This window comes from Mchenga conophoros, linkage group LG7 (assembly GCF_057382185.1).
Source record: "Mchenga conophoros isolate Kocher_MC1m ecotype Shallow Benthic linkage group LG7, M_conophoros_male_GT1.1, whole genome shotgun sequence".
NCBI classification, from domain to species: domain Eukaryota; kingdom Metazoa; phylum Chordata; class Actinopteri; order Cichliformes; family Cichlidae; genus Mchenga; species Mchenga conophoros.
This window is the reverse complement of record NC_140532.1, coordinates 38,158,417-38,176,482: the sequence shown is the minus strand read 5'-3', so window position 1 is coordinate 38,176,482 and position 18,066 is coordinate 38,158,417. Positions and strand designations below refer to the sequence as shown.

Below are 18,066 nucleotides of genomic sequence, written 5' to 3'. Positions count from 1 at the left end.
ATTCTAAATCATGTTTCAGAGGCTGGAAGATCCTAAATAGTGAATGTATTCTGTCTTCAATTCAACAGGTGCTTCTGTTACACCACCCCTGCCTGTCTTTTCCCCTTCCTGCATGTTTCAAAGCTCTCACTTTTCATTGCAAGTTTTTATTTGTGCAGATATTTGCTGGACAAATAGTGTTGCAGGTCTTTGGTGAAAGTTCATATTTGTTGTTCTCTAAATTGACATTTCACCAATTAACCTTGAGAGTGCAGCCAATTGCTGCTGACCACTGCTAGACTTGAAACTATGAAAATTGTTGTTATTCTTCTAAAGTAAAAAAGAACAAAAAAGTGTGCAATGATATAAATAAGTATCATTAAAGTAACAAGTTAATGCCTTAACTCCACCTTTATGACACAATTTAGTGCTATATAAAACATTATGCAACTGTCTGAGTGACCTTAATATTCCCCTTTAACTAACTGTTTATACCCACTTTACAGTAAAGCCAGACCCCCCGGAACGTGTGACAGCGACCCCGATCCGCTTCAACCCTCGGAGACTGGAGGTATCCTGGCACAGCCCCGCCACGTGGCCTGACATAGATAACTTCCCTTTAAAGTACTTCCTTCGATACCGGCCGCTCATCCGAGAGCAGTGGCAGCATGTGAGTACCTTTTACACTAGTGCTCACAAAGGCCCCCCCTCCCCCAAAACATGGTGCGATGAGAAATACGATGTGACGTGTTGCTATGCCATTATGAAAAAGGTTTTATCCAGTGGAGCAGAGAAAATTAGCTTTATTAGTTAGTGCAAAGTAGAAAAGTTTTGTTTTTCTTTTCTTTTTCAGGAAAATTTTAACTTACAAGTGGAATATCTGGCACAAGCCAAAAACAAGAAAGAGGTTATAAATGGTCAGAACAGTTTGCTCAAACACTGTTTTCTTAGTGTCTGCAAGTCAACACTAGGATAGAAGTTAATTATTAATTATTGGTGCTCTAAAGAAAAAGGGTCTCAGATAGCGCAGCCAGAGTTTGAAGTTATCACAAAAAATAATCTTTTAAATGGAAACGGCATACTGCTTTTTTTCTTAAAGCGCTAGGAAGTATCGTTTCACGTTATAATCTTATTTTTCCAAGAAATGCTTACTTATCTGGCACTTTTATTGAAACACGGGGATAAGCCTCTTTTTTTCTTCTACATTTGATCAATAGTATTTCCCAAGGTAAATTGAACATAGAAATTGTTTGTTTTTTAAAAAAATCCCTGTCAAGAGATGCCTCTGAGAACAATTACTGAATATTACGAAAAATTGGAGTTTGATCCCTGGTCAGACAGACACAATTGCTCGGCTGCTTTGGTGTATGTTACTTAATCTGAGTATTTTTTTTGTGGGTTCAATTCCCTGAGGGCTTCATACAGTAAAAGCATATGTGTCCACTATAGGATTCCTGGGATAAAAGCTCTGTCTACCAAGGTCTAATATTACAGGGTTATTAACATGTCAATGGTTTGCTAAGGTGTTGTTCCAAGAGCTTGAGTTACAGAGCCTGGCTTGGAATCACATGGACACACTAACACACACAAATTATAAACCAATACCTTTTTTTCTCTTACTTCATTCATCTTGTCTGTCCTTCAACACCTTCTTGTGTCACTGTCTTTGTATTTCACTCCACCACCCTCACCCCCAGTTTCTTTGTTTTACTACTTTTCCTCTCAGCTTTCTTTGGTTTGAACTGCGGAAAAGTTCGTCTGATGGTACTTCTTTGTTTCTTACTTATTCTACACTTCAAATAAGAAGAGTTTTGGCAAGGTTGTAGTTCTGTACAGCAAACCTTAAAGCATTTTGGTGTCGAGTTATTTCGTGATAGTGATTTAGGTCTATTCACCCTCCAAGCAGGCCATCATGAGCTTTACAAGAAAGGGGAAAACAACTGCAAAGCTGAACCGAAGACATCAACAAAAAATCCAGGCATCCTTTATTACAGTTTTTCTCGATTGCTAAAACACATTTCTTGAAACTACGCCTCATATCCTCACAACAGTAAACACAAATCCATAACATCTCACTCAATTTCCCAAACATCCTATTTCCAGGTCAAAATGAAGCTCTACACCCAAAACTATTCACTCCTGCTGAAAAACCAAACTTTGCCCTCAGACATCAAACACAAGCCCTCAAAAACACACACACTACAACAGAGTTTTGCACACTGGTACAATTAATTCAAAACAATAGTTCCAAAACAAATAGGTTGCTTATGGTTCTCCCCTTCAAAACCCTTGTCACATGATAAACACAAAAGACGCAACCAATGTATGTACAGTGGCACATTGTCATTCATGTACTATACAGTACAACACACACCAGAAACATTATCCCACCTCAGCATCTTGTCTTTGGTCTGGGTCAGGCCAGAGAATCTCATCCACATCACAGGCTATATTGGCCCCAGCCAGGCAGCGGGGGTAAAATCCTCTTGCATGCCTGATCCACCCCTGGCATGCATCTACTGATATGTCTAGGCAGGCCTCTTCCATGGCCTGAAGGAGGTGAACACGGACATAAGGTTCTCGGTCATACACTTTCCACCGCCATGCCGAAAATAACTCCTCTATCGGGTTTAGAAAGGGAGAGTATGCAGGCAGAAAGATATTAGAAAACCTTGGGTTATTGGTAAACCAGTCACGAACCAGAGCAGCGCGATGGAAGCTGACGTTATCCCACACAACAACGTAGTGAGGCTGCTCTGGCTGTGCTGGTTCCCTGTAGTCCAGCTGGAACATATGTTGTCTTAAACCATCAAGAAAAGCAAGGAGAAGCATAGTGTTATAGGGTCCTAGTACGGCATGGTGGTGGAGTACCCCTCGTTGGCTGATGGCTGCGCACATAGTGACATTCCCCCCACGCTGACCAGGGACATTTACAATAGCCCGATGACCAATTATGTTCCTCCCCCTTTTCCTTCTTTTGGTCAGGTTAAAACCTGCCTCATCCACAAAGATTATTTCATGGGGAACAGGCCGTCCTTCAATCTCAAAGATTCTCTGCAAAACACATAACACAGTAGAGTCAATCGGTACCCTGAACCACAGTTCAAGAGTGCTGAAATGGCAGCATAAACTGCCATGCTGTGATGGTACACAATACTTTATACAGTATCAAAACTCATACCTGAACATATTCCACACGTTGGTTTTTCACTCTGTCAGAGTTTCGTTCGAAAGGGACTCGGTATGCCTGTTTCATCCGGAATTGATACTTTCGGAGGATGCGGTCAATTGTGGAGAGGCTGATGGCATTTATGCCTCGAAAAAGATGATCATCCTCAATCACTCTCCTTTGAATCTCTTGCAGGCGGATTACATTATTTGCAATTACCATGTTTACAAGTTCCCTCTCTTGCTCCTCCGACAAAAGCCTTAACCTGCCTCCACCAGGTGGTCGTCTCTGTGTCCTACAAAAATAGAAGCACTCATTACTGTAACTGTCACACATTCATTTTACAGGCAAATAATGGAAACATACTGAAACTCAAGACACATAAGTTCAGTAACTTAAACGTTACTGTACAAAGCAGTCTTACTGCAAGTACACCTACCTGTTTTCCTCCCTGAAGGTTCTGATGATGGAGGCAACAGTGAAGCGACTCAAATTTGGTTGTACTCGTTGCCCAGCCTCCCTCATAGTCATCCCATGGACAAGGACATGGTCAACTAAAGTGGCTCGAATTTCATCCGAGACTGACTGTCTTCTTGCCCTTGCTCTTCCCCTTCCTTGTCGCCGTCGTTCTCCACCTCCACCTCCTTCACCACGTCCTCCTCCTCCTCCACCTCTCCCTCCTCCTCCACCACGTCCTCCTCTTTCACCACACCCTCCTCTTTCACCATGTCCTCTTCCTCCACCACGTCCTCCTCCTTCACCACACCCTCCTCTTTCACCATGTCCTCTTCCTCCACCACGTCCTCCTCCTTCACCACACCCTCCTCTTTCACCATGTCCTCTTCCTCCACCACGTCCTCCTCCTTCACCACGTCCTCCTCCTTCACCATGTCCTCTTTCTCCACCACGTCCTCTTCCTTTGCATCTCTTTGGATCCATTGTTTCAAACCTGAATGAGCTGACTTTGGCCCTTTTATCTATCCATCGCAGGTTCTGATTGGTGTGTGCTAAATTTTGACTCCTAGTGTTTCCACCTGGTTAATTGTGTGCTAATTGAGCTCAAGCTATGCTGACTTAAGTTAACATTATTGCATGCTAGTGCTTTCTAAATGACTACATGGTGTAAGCACTGTAAAATGTAGGGATTTGTGTGTAGAGTTTTGCAGTAACAGTTCACCAAATTTGAGTCATGTCAAAGCAGGGAATAGTGTTTATAGTTCAGGGAAATGGGTGAGCTTTTTGAACAATAGCGTTACGGTTTTGAAATTTTAGTTTAGAGGCCTGGTTATAGTGTTTAAGCAATCGAGAAAAACTGTAAACCCTCCTCCTGATAAGCTGGCTTTAAGACCCTTCACAGCAATGAACTGAAAGTCTAAATAATTGCTCAGCTGAAAATTAATTAGAGCAATTAGAGCAAATGGTTTAATGTTTCGAATGAGTCATGAAGTACAAGAATTGCCAAGTCCCTGCTTCTCAAGTGTGGGGATTTGTTCAGTTTTGTATAATTGACTGCCAAATTGCTTTTAGGTTTTAGGTAACATAATAGGTATTTGGTTTTAAAGAACAGAATGGGAACAGCCAGCAGAACCAAGTTCACTTAGTTATTACCACATCTCTCACATCCTTACAAACACAAAGAAGCGATATCAGAAATGATATATAATCTCTTTGTGTTACATCTTTCTACAAATCTTCCGTGACACAGTCACACATATGAATGGCAAAGTGCTATTTTATAAACACGTTGACATTCAGTCACTTCCTGCCTCTCTGTAGTTATAATAAAGCCTCAGATCTTTGTGGTTCCAGCTGATGATTAAATCTGACACACACACTCAAAGTTTTTCTTCTCACCCTTGCTGCTAATCAATCAATATGTGAACCGACGCGTGACCTGAAAGTTGGGAAACCTTAAGTCAATATTTGGATTTGGTAAGGAGACATAATTTGGAAATTGCATAAATAGAGTCGATGACAGCTGAAAACTCCAAGGTTTTCCGTTTTTGCGGCATTCTTTGATGAATGTTATTGTGGTCACGGTTTTTATTTTTGCAGCCGTTAGTGTGGTTTTCTGAAGGGGAAATTCCGACACCATCACCTCTGGACTTGTGAGCACTTTATAGTTGTGCTTCTGGCTCCCTTTGTTAACAGTCGGTTAACCGTGTTGGCACTGTTCTCAATCACACAGAAAGTGTGTGCTGAATTTGTATTTGTATGAGTTGCCTAATTTCTCCACTAACTTTTACGATTATGCCACTTCATTGAAAAGGTTGAGTGGCAACTAGCAGACAGCCTTGTCATGTTAGAGTACCATTTATTATTAGAGATGTTATAAATGTAATACATTTGTCTAAACCTCGACATAACCTTCTACATTTACACTTTTTTGCAATTGTAATACGCTGGTATTGAGCTTATTGACACTGGTTTGAGTAAAAACACACCCAGAGTAGGTTGATTGAAGAACGAATGACACAGCAACCAAAATTGCAGCTTCAGTTGCAAATATTTTGGCTTCTTGATTACTTCCACACCGTCTTGTTTGAAGAACAGTAAATAGGGCAGACAAAGCTTCTTTCAGATAATTTTGAATGCCACTATACAAGTGAACCTACTACTTCTCCTGCCGCTCCCTTATGCGCAAGGGGTCGCCACAGCAGATGGATGACTTGGCACAGCCCTCCCAGGGATTTGTGTCTCTTGTGTCTCTTTCCAAACTTGAACCAGGGATCTTTCATGTGTTAGACCACATTATTAGACCACATCGTTGCAGAAATTTAAAATACACTGAATCAAGAACTGTACTACTATAAAAAAAAAAAAAAAAGTTTATTTTAGAAAACCCAGCTTTTGGCTTGCTACTGCCCTTGTTGAGGATGGGTTTAATGACTATCTATGGTAGTGCACTGTAGCAGCAGATATTTGGATTTAGAACTATCAAGCTGTGACATAAATCAGTAATTGAAGTTTAATGAGGCTGCCAAAATAAAACGCACTATTTACTGCCCCCCATATATACTTGATTGATTTTAGTATCAGAGGTTTAATACAACTTGAAGTGCTTAGTGTTGCTTAGGAATTCTCCTTTAATGTGGTCGGACAGCAGAGCTGGGTGCGAATGGCTTTCACATGTTATATTTTGAAATGTGTTTTCAGTCAGAAATGAAAGCGGTCATGTGATCAGACTGATCCTCAGAAGAAACCATCCATCGTGCTGAAGAATGAGGGGATGACTGGGACAGATAGGTAGAGTGATGGAAAGTCAGATGGGTGGAGGCAAATGAGGAAAAGTTTTGAAGTAGAGATGAATGGAGTGCGTTAGAGAAGGAGATTGGGCGTTAATGGACAGCAGATGCTCATAGATACAGTAAAACGAGACACATAAATGAGATAGACATGCATAGATACACAGATGCATTTGAACTCGAGTCCAAGACAAGGGGGACAGAAATATAATACAAAGTCCACATTTGAAAAGATGTAAGGTGAAATTGAGCGCATAAGACTGAAACCATATTAGTTGATTATGAAAAGTGACAGAAGAATGGATGGTTAGGGAGAGAGGTATGGAGAGAAAAAGAGAAATTGCTGTATGGAGAGCAGTGTGACAGATAAATGGATGAAAGTTGGAGAGACGTAAAGAAAAAGGGAGCACAAGAGGCTGCTTTGAAAGTGAAGTTTTATAGGCTATTGGTTACCTGGTGTTTGAAGTTTAAGGGAGGTAGATGAATGGTTCATTGGGGGGGGATGAGAAAATATATCTGAAACATTTTAAGCCTTAAACTAGTGGAGTGAATGGAGAAAAAGGGAGGGGGAAAAGCTTTAGACTTAGCAGAAACAAGCCCATTGGGGAATTGAATTGTACATATATTTTTTTAACCTTTAAGTAGGTGTGCCAGACATAAAAACAGCTACAAAAACACTAAAAACCAACAGAATGGTGCTCTTATTGAGCTAGTGGTGGTTTGTAAATGGATGTAGTGCAAAGTAAAGTGCAGCATTAACAGTGAAGCCCCCCCACCACCTAAATGTTATTTCTCTTAGATAGCTGAACTTCATGGCATGGAATAATTTACTGCTTTGCTGGATTTCGAAATGGGAACGCTTTTTAAATGTTTATTTTTCTGTGCCTGCCAAACAACTGATTTGTGTAAAATTACAACTAGTTTAGGAGTCTTGGTACTGAGCTTTTTTCAGATCATGAAGCTGCTATTACACATTTGAAACAGTGCACAGTCATTTAAAAAAGAACGTTTTTGTAGTCCTGTGAAACCCTAAATACAGCCTAACTGCTTCCATAGGAATTAGTAGGGCAAGCAGCATCCAAGTGCTGCTAATTAAATGCCCTCAATCATCAGTGACCCCCTCTTTCACGAGCACGAGTTTGAAGGATTGCTACATCCTAAAGTCAGACTGTGCAGTCCAACAGCTACATCTCCACTCAAGTCCACAGGCCTCAGTTAGCATGTGCAAATAGAAGAAAAAAACGCTAAAAAGTTGCAAAACACTGAAAAAGTATGAAGAAATTAAGACAAAGTGGAGCTGTTTGGCCACAAAGCATGGTGCCATGCTTGGTTAAAACCAAACACAACATATTAGTACAAACACTTCATACCAGTCAGACCTCAACCTGGCTGAAGTGCTGTAGCAGGACCTTAACAGAGCTGTATATAAATAAATGTGTTTATATGTGTGTGTATATATATAAATTCTATGAGCTACCTAACCATGAGATGTACTTAGTTTTTCACAGCATAGAGTAATGTGATTTGTAACACACACATATTGCCCCTAGGAACAAGTAAGTCACCGATATGTGATTCCCTTGTAGTTCAGTAAAAGCGAAAAAAAACCAAAAACATATTAATTATTGATCAGTAACTCGCTGTAAAACAATGTAGGATGATGTGCGTGAGCTGGCATCTTAGTTGTTGGCAGATAGCCACACTTCATACACATCATTATCACACCACTGTGTTATATCCCTAGATTCATCAGTGGTCATTTCACAACAAGGAATGCACATACTTGCTCCCAACCCTTTACTGACTCTTTGTCATCAACAGGTTTCAATTATTACAAATTAAGCAAGTGAGTGTTAAAAAAAAGGAGGATTTAATCCATGAAACTTCCTCTTCCCCTGTTCATAAAATTGAATTTCTTTCATTTAGTGTCAACTAAAAACACCTTAAATTCAGAGAATGACCGCAGCCACCGTTTCGCTTCACATTACGTCAGTACACTTTATCAAGAGCGAATTATCAAAATGAGAACAGAAACAACACATGAAAATGCATCTGTATATCTCTAAATGGTCGGTGAATTGTTTTGTTTCCCATGGCCTTGTGTGCATCGTTTCCTCACGCTCCCTTCAGACAGAGGTGAGCTCATACACTCACAGCAATTAAAGCAATGGACCAGTAACTGTGATAAGAACAATTTCAGATTGCTCAATATTCAGTTCATGGTATGAAACTGCATCTGCTGTGCTGTAATTGCCCTTTGGGGATGATGCTGAACTCCAGGCAAGTGAAAACACAGATATTTTCATGCAGACTCGGAAACACACACAGAGACAGATACGCAGATATGCAATTAAATGCTGGTATGCATATAAATCAATACTCACAAATATCACTGCACACATACATTCTTTTGCTTCATAATTACTAAGCCTACCATGCATACAAATGTCAAGAAATCTCTAGAACATGCATGTGTGTATATGCAAAAGCAGCAAACACATAAATTATTGCTTATATTGATAGACTAAGGTGGTTAGTATTGGCAATATGCTGAAATAACCTTTTGCATTTCTGCAAACACCATGTCCACCTACAAATACATACAGCATTCATACACCAGACATAGTGAAAAACAAGAACTGGACAAAAGATGAATAACCACCATGTTAAATACATAAATTCAGAGAAACTGATGGAATAAATGCAGCAGTCGAAGCAGAAAGAAAAGAGGCAGACCTATTTTTTTTCCTTCTTTAATCTTCATCTGCTTGAGCAAAACAGATTAGCCTTTCATTCATTTATTTATTCCACATGTGTGCTGCATCCTCTCTCCGCCATTCATTCTTCTCCCACCTCACATTTGGTCAAGCTTCTGTCTTTTTCCTTTCAGTTTTTATCCCTCCTTTCTTCTCCTCGCTCCTCCTAATTTTTTTTCCAGCTTACGTACCGTATTGTTGCCGTCTTGCCATCAGTCCTTTTCCACCTCTCTCCATCTGTTCATCCAATGTGTGTGTATGTTTGCCAAAAGTCTCTCTCATCTAGCAAGCACTTAGATGGATCAATAGTGAGGCACGAGTTGTATTTGTGTGTGCGTACGTTTTAGTTTTGATTTTGGAACATAAATCTGTTTACACACTCATACGGTATTTCGGGAGGGGTCAAAAAGCAAGTCCTTGGTAATTTTAAGGTTGGAGTCTTGATTTAAGGTTTGGGTAGTGCTAGGCAAGAAGTAGTACGGTTAAGGATATGCTCTAAAGGATTTAATGTAATCTCTTTGGAAGTGATGGAAACATGAAGTCACAATTCACATGCACTGCTCATAGTGAGCGTATTTGATTTTTCTGTAAATTTTTTATGCATATGGTGCGTAACTAGAGTATTGTATTTTCATGAATAACATTATCATGGCAAAGAAAAAGCAGAGATTGGCACTGAATAAGAACTTACTGATGTGCACATCATGAAAGCGAAAAAGTGCTTCTGAACTTTCTCCATCTTCTCTTTATTTCCACCGTTTCTCTTTTTATGTCCAAATTTCCACCTTTGTGTTTACTTTTCACCTTTCCCTCCCACTCTACCATTAGTTTCTATTTCCAGCTTCCACAATCTCTTTTTTTCCCCCTTTCACCCGCTCGTTCATCGACATATGCACCCTTCCACCCATGCATTAAGCCACCTGTCTAACCATCCGTCCCTCAAGCCATCTATTTGTATCTATAGGTGCACATGATAAATGTGTAGACCTTGTTTGGGAAAAACATCCCATCTAAAGGACGCTGCCACAGACAGATCATTTATCAAACCCCATCATCCTAACACTCAAGCACATAGACACACAAACTGCACGTTCAGTGCCATCACATATAAAAGTCACCATCATTAGGCTGTGCTGTCAAAATACATTACAGCTGGATCAAAACCTTTACATATACTCAAAAACATTTTGCACAGGGAGACAGAGAGAGTGGCATGGTCTTACACTGTGCAAACTCTTAGCATTTTATTAATATGAACTTTTTTTTTATTATTTAATAATTGAATATGACAGTTACATATATTCCCCACAAGAGAAGCCTAAAGATTCTCTAAAGGGGGGAGGGGGGGGGGGGGTTAACAAGTTAAAAGAGGGCATATGAGTCATCCAAGAGAGAGGTCTTATCTTGTGTCTCTTTCCAAGATTGCAGTTGGAATATTTCAGCATTTTCTATTTGTAGTCCTTTAGATGTCTTACTGTGTAAGGGTGAAATGAAGATGAATGGGGCCACTGCCCTCTCTCTGCCTCTATTGATTTCTATATCACTGTGTCAGTCTGGCCTGTCACACACATATCTATCTGCTCTGACTTAGCATGATGGGGGGGTCTTGCTTCTCATGGTCAATATAGTTCTAATTAAATGAACATGACAGACACCAAATGAAGTCAACAAAGCCGTGTTAAGGATTTGGAAAAAAATATATATACCTGCTGCTCTCAGTTCTCTCAAGTTCTCAGTCATGCTTCCCAGATTAGACTGAGTATAGAAAAACTGAAGACTGTGAGGTTTGTTTTACAAGGTGGGGCAACTCAGAGCACAGAGCGCCTGAAGATCGGGTAGCCTTGGCTCATTGACATGTTTCTCCTAAGCAGTTTTTTTGAAGTATGGTAAGGTTTACTGTCTTGCTAAGGGAGACTGCAGCCATTGAGGAGTGCCTTAACAATGCAGGTAATGCTTTATCAGCTGTGATTTTTATATGATAGTATGTTTCAAAATAACATCACACCATGTGGTTCTAATAAGAAAGTAGCCATTGTTGAGCAGCAGTTGAACAAAGCTCAGCATTAATACTTTGTTATCTTATAATTAATCATTTTAATCAGTCCTTGGTTCTTTCCCCCCTTTTAGAATTCACATTGTGAAACACTGCATCCTAATATAATTAATGCTATTTGTCATTTGTCTCATGGTTTTGATTATTTGAGAAATCAAAACATTATTTAATGGATGTCTGACTTCCCGTTCCGCACATGTCAAAGCAAAACATTCGAAGCTTTAAAAATAATTGTTTGGCGCAAATCTCACATCTAAATAACTCCTCTTCTGAGCTCATTCAGTTCATCCAATGACAAGTCTGTGTAAAACGGTAAAGCATGTCAGCTAATTCAAGGTTGAGGGTCCAATGCTTGGTTTTGCTCACCAGCATACTAAAATGGCCTAAGCAGGGAAACTTACCATGAATTCTCTGTATGAGTGGAGAAATATAACACTTACTGCAGAAGTGCTATGTAAATGCTGTTCATAATACGTGGACAATAACCCCTTTTTCCAATATAAGACCATGATTTTCCATTTACTGTCTTAATGTGTGTATAAGGTGTGACATGTCACAGCATCTACATAAGGATGTGTGCATCTTTAAAAAAGGGCAAGCTTTCATTTGATCAGCATTCAGAAAGGCAGGATTATGAGCTGATAAAGACATTCTGGAAATGTGACTTGAGCTTTTAAGAGTTTCTACAGTAGAGGAGTAGGAGAAAGATGAACTCTGATTTTAGGTTTTATGACATGTTCATGTTTCACATCCTTAACACGCTGGCAGATAGCATAAAACAGTGTTAATACAGAGCCAACTCCACCTCCTGTGTTGTTCAAATTACTGCACGCTTTTTAAGGGTGTAAGGTCTAGTCCGGGATTTTCGATTGGCTGGTGGGGGGGTTCCTTTTACAGTAATTGCTGCTATGGTGATTGGGGCTTCAAAGAGAGAAATACTGTCTGAGAAATTACCCCTGGACCTAGTGTTCGTGTCCGTGTGTATGTGTTCTCAAATGGGAGGAGAGTGCGGCGGAAAAATGGGAGCTGTCAGTCAACCTAATGAGACCAACCTTCTGAATGCACACACACACACATACACACAGAGCGCCATCGGGCCAGTGGAAGTGCCATATAATTGGGTTTCCTTTCCAGGACAAGAGACATGCTCACTGGATTAGATCTGACCACCGACGCCAATTCCCTCCATGTCTCCTTCTTTCTGCTTTTTCTTCTCTCTTTTGCATCCTCTTTTCTCAGCCTCTTCATTTTTTCCCCTGGTTTTTCTGTCTGGTATTTCTCCTTTCTCCTTACTGGTCAGCATGTCTTATTGTCCTTTCCAGGTCAGCCTACAACCTGTAGCTTTATCATGAATGGCCTTGCAGATAATGTGTACAACAAAATATGATATCTTAGCATGCATTATCACAATCATACAAGTTACAATTACAACTGTTTTTATTATACAAAGCCCGCCATGATCACTGCAGTCCTTTGGAGTTCCTCTGTTTCTTTTTATTTCCACTTCCACTTCACAATGAATTTGTACCTGTGCACGTTAAGATGAGAGTAACCTCTATTGATTCTACATGGAAAGTATTGTTTGTAGTTTTTCAACACTGAACAAAGTACTAGACAAGACAAGAGCAATGTGGGGCAAAACAATTAAAGAGAACACAAGAAAAATGAGGCATGAAACAAAATAAATGAGATGGGCAGAGAAGAGGAAAAGCAAAGGGTCACTTACTTTCCTTGTAGTTTCTTAAGCAATCCCTAAGGAATGTTCACAGCTCGTCTCTCTGCCTCTCCCATTGTCTGGGGTTTTGTAGAAGTTTATTGTGTGTGTCTTTGTGCATATGTTATAACAGACTGAGAGTGACACAGTATTTACAAGCTGCTGTGAATAAAGTTAGAACAAAGAAGCAGAAAATATAGAGTGCATAATATATTAGTGTTAATTTCTGTCTTTACTACTAATGTAAAGTTTGTCATGCATTCCAGTTTTATAGAATGACAAGAAATTAGATGTGTACTTTATTGATCCTTACACAATACAGTCTATCAGGTTAAGTTTATCACAAGATTATTGCTCAGCAGTAATAATGTTGTATTATTTGGTTACTAGAGTAACCTGGGACCAAACTAAACAGAAGCTCCAATACCAGCACATTTGTCTAAGACAGAGTCCCCTGACCTTTTTTTAAAACATGACCACCACACCAGGCATTCTCACAATTATCCATTTAGTTATTTGTAGACACCGCTGTCAGTGTGATACAGTACTTGAACAGTTTTTTTTTTTATTTCAGGATTTATTGTCTAATGCTTAAATTATATTTTTGTTAGGAGAATATATTTTTCTTGTAAGAAGTTGTTACATTGTTGCAGACCCAGCTCATGTTAAATACAACTTGATTTAGCTTGTTAATGAATTAGTCAGTGTTGCTTAATCAGTTATCTACCTGTACCACTTTTATTTATGGTGCTTAACTAGCTTGCCACCTACCAGGCTCGTTAACTTGCTAGGCTGGTTAGTAAACTTATTTTGTGAAACGCAGGGTCAGTGTTAGCAGAAATCAAAAGTAACCACAGGGTAGTGCTCTCTCTTCCTTTGATCTTCACTGAGATATGTGGGTTATTTTGCTTTGCTTTGTTTTGGAGGAGTTTCTGCTGGGAAATGTCCTAAGAATGTAAATGCTGCTTCAAACACAGTTCATTCACTTTGAAACTTGCCAGTAACAATCAGTAGACACGACCCACCTTGGGAAGATGGCGTTAGCGGCAATTAAAGGTGAGGTTTGGTTACCGTTGTTTTCTTGTAACGTCAGCAAGTATCTTCAAACAGCCATGTTTGCATATGCTGTGTACAAACAAAAGACATATGTGTTTATTCATTAAACAAGAAACTGTAGTAATATTTTAGTAATTACCTCCAAAATAGTCCATTCTGTGGTTAGTCTATTATGGTTGAATTATTATCATATTATATCTCAGGGTTAGTGAATATTTACTCTGTCTTAATGAGACATGATTATGGCAAGATAAATATATATGTTTTTGGAGTGGCATTTTGTGTGCGTGTGTGTGTGTGTGTGTGTGTGTGTGTGTGTGTGTGTGTGTGTGTGTGTGTGTGCGTGTGTGTGTGTGTGTGTACCTGCTTGCCTGTCTGTCAGTGTGTAGAACTGCACATACAAATGTGTGGGCACACTTTTACATACAATTTAAATGAACACTAAACAATTTTAATGAGCGGTAAACAAGTCTGATGAACAGCTTTGAACAGCTCTATTTACAATAGATCAGCCCTGAAGACACATGTGAAACACATATCCCCACACACGCGCAAACACATGCACCCAAACACACACATACATACGTAAATTTACACTAACAACATTAAAACCACTGACAGGTGAGGTGAATCGCAATGTTTATCTCCTTACAAGGCAGTATTGTGCTGGGAAACCTTGGCTGCTGGCATGTGGATGTTATGGGACATGCACCAACACATAACAGACTTAACATACCCTCCAATGCGCCCCACTGCACAGCAAACAGTGGTCAAGGACGGTTCAAAGAGCACAATAAAGAGACTAATTTCTATGCATAAAGATTCACGAGGTACTTTGCATTGACCATTTATGGTTAAATGTGGCCATTTAAAGAGCCGATCCAGATATGCATATTTCCAGGTGGACTGCCATAAAAGGAACACTGTGTGCAAGTGTGTATGAAAAAATTGACTTTTTTTGTTCAAATAACTGTTAGTCTTTTCTGCTTGCGCACACTTTTAGTATGGATTATGCTCAGTTTTTTTAAGTAAGTCTGTAGGATCACAGAGACCTACATAGGTCCAGACAGGTGATTTTAATCAGTTTGGCTGATCACTGAACCTTCACCACCACATGGCACATCACACAGATTTGGTCTTGCAGTGTGAATGATCTGATAGTGTTTTTTGGCAGCAATAGCAAAAGCCCTTTTCAAAGTGAATCGCCTTGCATCTATCCTCAGCCCCTCCTCGCCACCTTCTTTTACTACGCGATATTAAGTGCTGCTTTCACTGCTCCCTGTTAGCCACTTGGCAACACAGCAACACATCCATCTCTCTGGAAATGTTTATTTGCAAGCTGTTTACTCCATTTACTCCTCCTCACATAGACATACGGTATATGTAGTTCATACACATGCTGATGTACGCATCCGTCGGTTCCGGTTCAGCCTCGCAAACACAAACAATAATGCAACAGACGTGTGCAGACATGACAATAAATACACGAATACAAAGAAACGCAAACACAATTGTACAAAGGCATATTTGCCTAAACTGGTGTATGTGTGTTTTCCAATATCGAATGTAAGCACCGACACACACACAGGAAAAATATAGAGAGATGGGGATAAAAAAATAAAAGCCCAACAACACATACACACATAGTCAAACAGATGTGAGCAGATTAACATAGACATCACTATTCAAACATACACATACAGATTGCAGTCACTAAGGAATGCTGATAGAAGCAATGGCTGGATATGCTGGTTGGACAACATCTAAACAATTTAGCCTCAAAGCCAGCGCAGACGTCTTTTAACCAATCCATATGCACACACAATATACACTGCAGTCTAACCACACGCACATGCTCAAATGATGTTGTTATTGCATTCCACTAATGAAATTAAGCCTATAAATGTAGCGCTTGGTTAGGCAGATAAAGACTAAGCTTCCTTCCAAACAGAGAGCGAGGGTGCAAGAGCTGAAAAATACATTGCCTCAGTTCAAGGCAATGTGGAAAACAGAGGGGTCAACTTTACATAGAGCGTGAGCGATGAGAGACGGCTTACAGGAATAAAGAGAAAGCGGTGATGCTGGGGTTGTTTCAGTGGGTTATTTGTCAGATTGACTACAGGTTTTCATATCCTGGAGGAGTGGAGAAGTAAAGGGGAAACTCCAGGCTGAGGCCTGGCTATGACTGTTAGTGGGTGAAAATTATATGGTGGCTGTGAGGGAGTTTTGATCAAATCACAAGACTCTTCGGAGCAGCTGCTAGTGATATTTCGAATTTTTATTATTATCACTATTATTATTTACTCCCCTACTTTATTTAGACTCTCATCCTCATCTGTTTTAGATTATTTGTTAGCGAATCAAAGCCAAAGAGAAAAATCACATAGTTTGTAAACATCCATCCATTGCTGGTTATGCTGTGCCTTAGTGCGTTCACAGGTGTTTTCAGTTTTGTTTTTGTTCTGTTTTTCTTTCTTCTTCATAAAAGAAGCAGTTTAGAAAACTTGGCTACGCTGTTGCCTTGTTGATATCCTCTCCGTTCATCTGACTGCTGACTTTTTTTGTCGTTTGCTCGATACTTTCACTTTTCACTTTAGTGAAATTGCTGCATTCCCAAACATCAGTAATTAACATGGTGTCAAAACCTAGAAACAATAGCCAGAGATGCTAATGAAGAACCTAAATTACTTGAGTGTAATTAACAGTGAGCTGTGAGTTTATGGTGAAAAGAAAGGAAAAAAACAACATTTGAATATTTTTTTTCCTTGCTGCTGCAGGTGTTGATGACATTCATGTAAATGTCTGTGTAATTGCAGTCTTTTCTGACATTACTGGAATTCTCACCTAGATAAACATTACCATAAATATAATTTAGAAGATAGCTAGGTGGGCATCAGTAGCACGTGTTGTAGTTTGTGTTGCAGAGTTGGAATTATCAAGATTACATGATTGCATCACCAATCATTTATCAAGTACTGGACTATATTTGTGTTCTCCAGCAGGTCAGCTGCCTGTCAGGGTCTGTAAAATCTCTTTTCTGACAAGTTTTATTAACTAGCCAGCACAGGTTACATGAAATGTACAATCATTGTCCTTAGCAAGCCTTAAAATAATGTAAATGCAACCTGAGATGAACAATAATATGGGACATATTACACAGTGTGATTATTTTTTAAGTCAAAGATGGAGAACAATGTGTAGAAAAACCAAGTGCCCCCATGCTTCAGTAGCTTCTGAAATCACTTTTAGCAGCAATAACTTGAAGTGACTTGAAATATCCATTGTCTATATGACTTTTTCAGTCTCTCACATCATTGTGGAGGTATTTCAGTCCATGCTCCAGTTATTTCTGTTCACTGAGCTTTGCAGGCATTCGTTTGCGCACAGCTCTCTTAAGGTTCCACCACATTTCAATTACTTTAAGATCTGAGCTTTGACTGGACACTTGCAACGCCTTGATTATTTTCTTTTTCAATCATTCTGTTGTAGATTTGTCCTTGGGATCATCAAGCTTTAGCTGTGAGACAGATGGTCTCACTCTACAGTACTTTGGTATACAGAGGAATTTATGGGCAACAAATGGCTACAATGTGCCCAGGTCTTTTGCCTGCAAAACAAGCATTAATCATCAGTCTTCCACCACTGTGCTTGACAGTTGGTATGAGATGTTTGTGTTGACATGCTATGTACGGTGTTCTGTGCATTATGACCATTGTTCCAGAACTCTTGTGGTTTATTCAGATGCAGTTTTGCAATGTTAAGCTGTGCTGTCTTGTTCTTTTTGGAGAGAAGAGGTTTTTTCTGGCAACTTTCCAAACATGTCAGTCTTTTCCTAATTGTACTATCGTAAACTTTAACGTGTCACATGTACATTTGGCTTACAGAGACTGAGATCTAGTGCGTGGGGTTTTTGACATTTTTTTCTGAGGATTGCACAGTGTGATCTTTGGGTGAATTTGGTGGGACGTCCACTCCAGGGAAAATTGGCAACGGTCTTGAATGTTGTGAACTTTTGGATAATCTTTCACACTGCAGAATGTTGGGCTTTTTTGGTCAGCGATCCTTCCAAGATTGATTGGCAGCTATCATTGCTT

General features: G+C 39.7%; 2 protein-coding genes across 2 annotated transcripts in view; one reads left to right on the top strand and one right to left on the bottom strand.

Annotated features, from left to right (window-relative positions):
- cntfr (ciliary neurotrophic factor receptor) overlaps nt 1-18,066 on the top strand; it is a 251,646-nt gene that overhangs the window by 207,521 nt on the left and 26,059 nt on the right. The window contains exon 7 of the mRNA XM_085279172.1: nt 486-649. Coding sequence (XP_085135298.1) covers nt 486-649 — 164 coding nt within the window. The remainder of the gene's footprint in view (nt 1-485; nt 650-18,066) is intronic.
- LOC146570615 (uncharacterized) lies at nt 1,983-3,788 on the bottom strand. Its single transcript, XM_085281204.1, has 3 exons — nt 3,588-3,788; nt 3,161-3,443; nt 1,983-3,033 (listed from the first exon to the last, which is right to left on the bottom strand). Exons 1-3 carry the CDS (start codon nt 3,677-3,679, stop codon nt 2,362-2,364), a joined length of 1,047 nt encoding a protein of 348 aa, XP_085137330.1. The 5' UTR covers nt 3,680-3,788; the 3' UTR covers nt 1,983-2,361.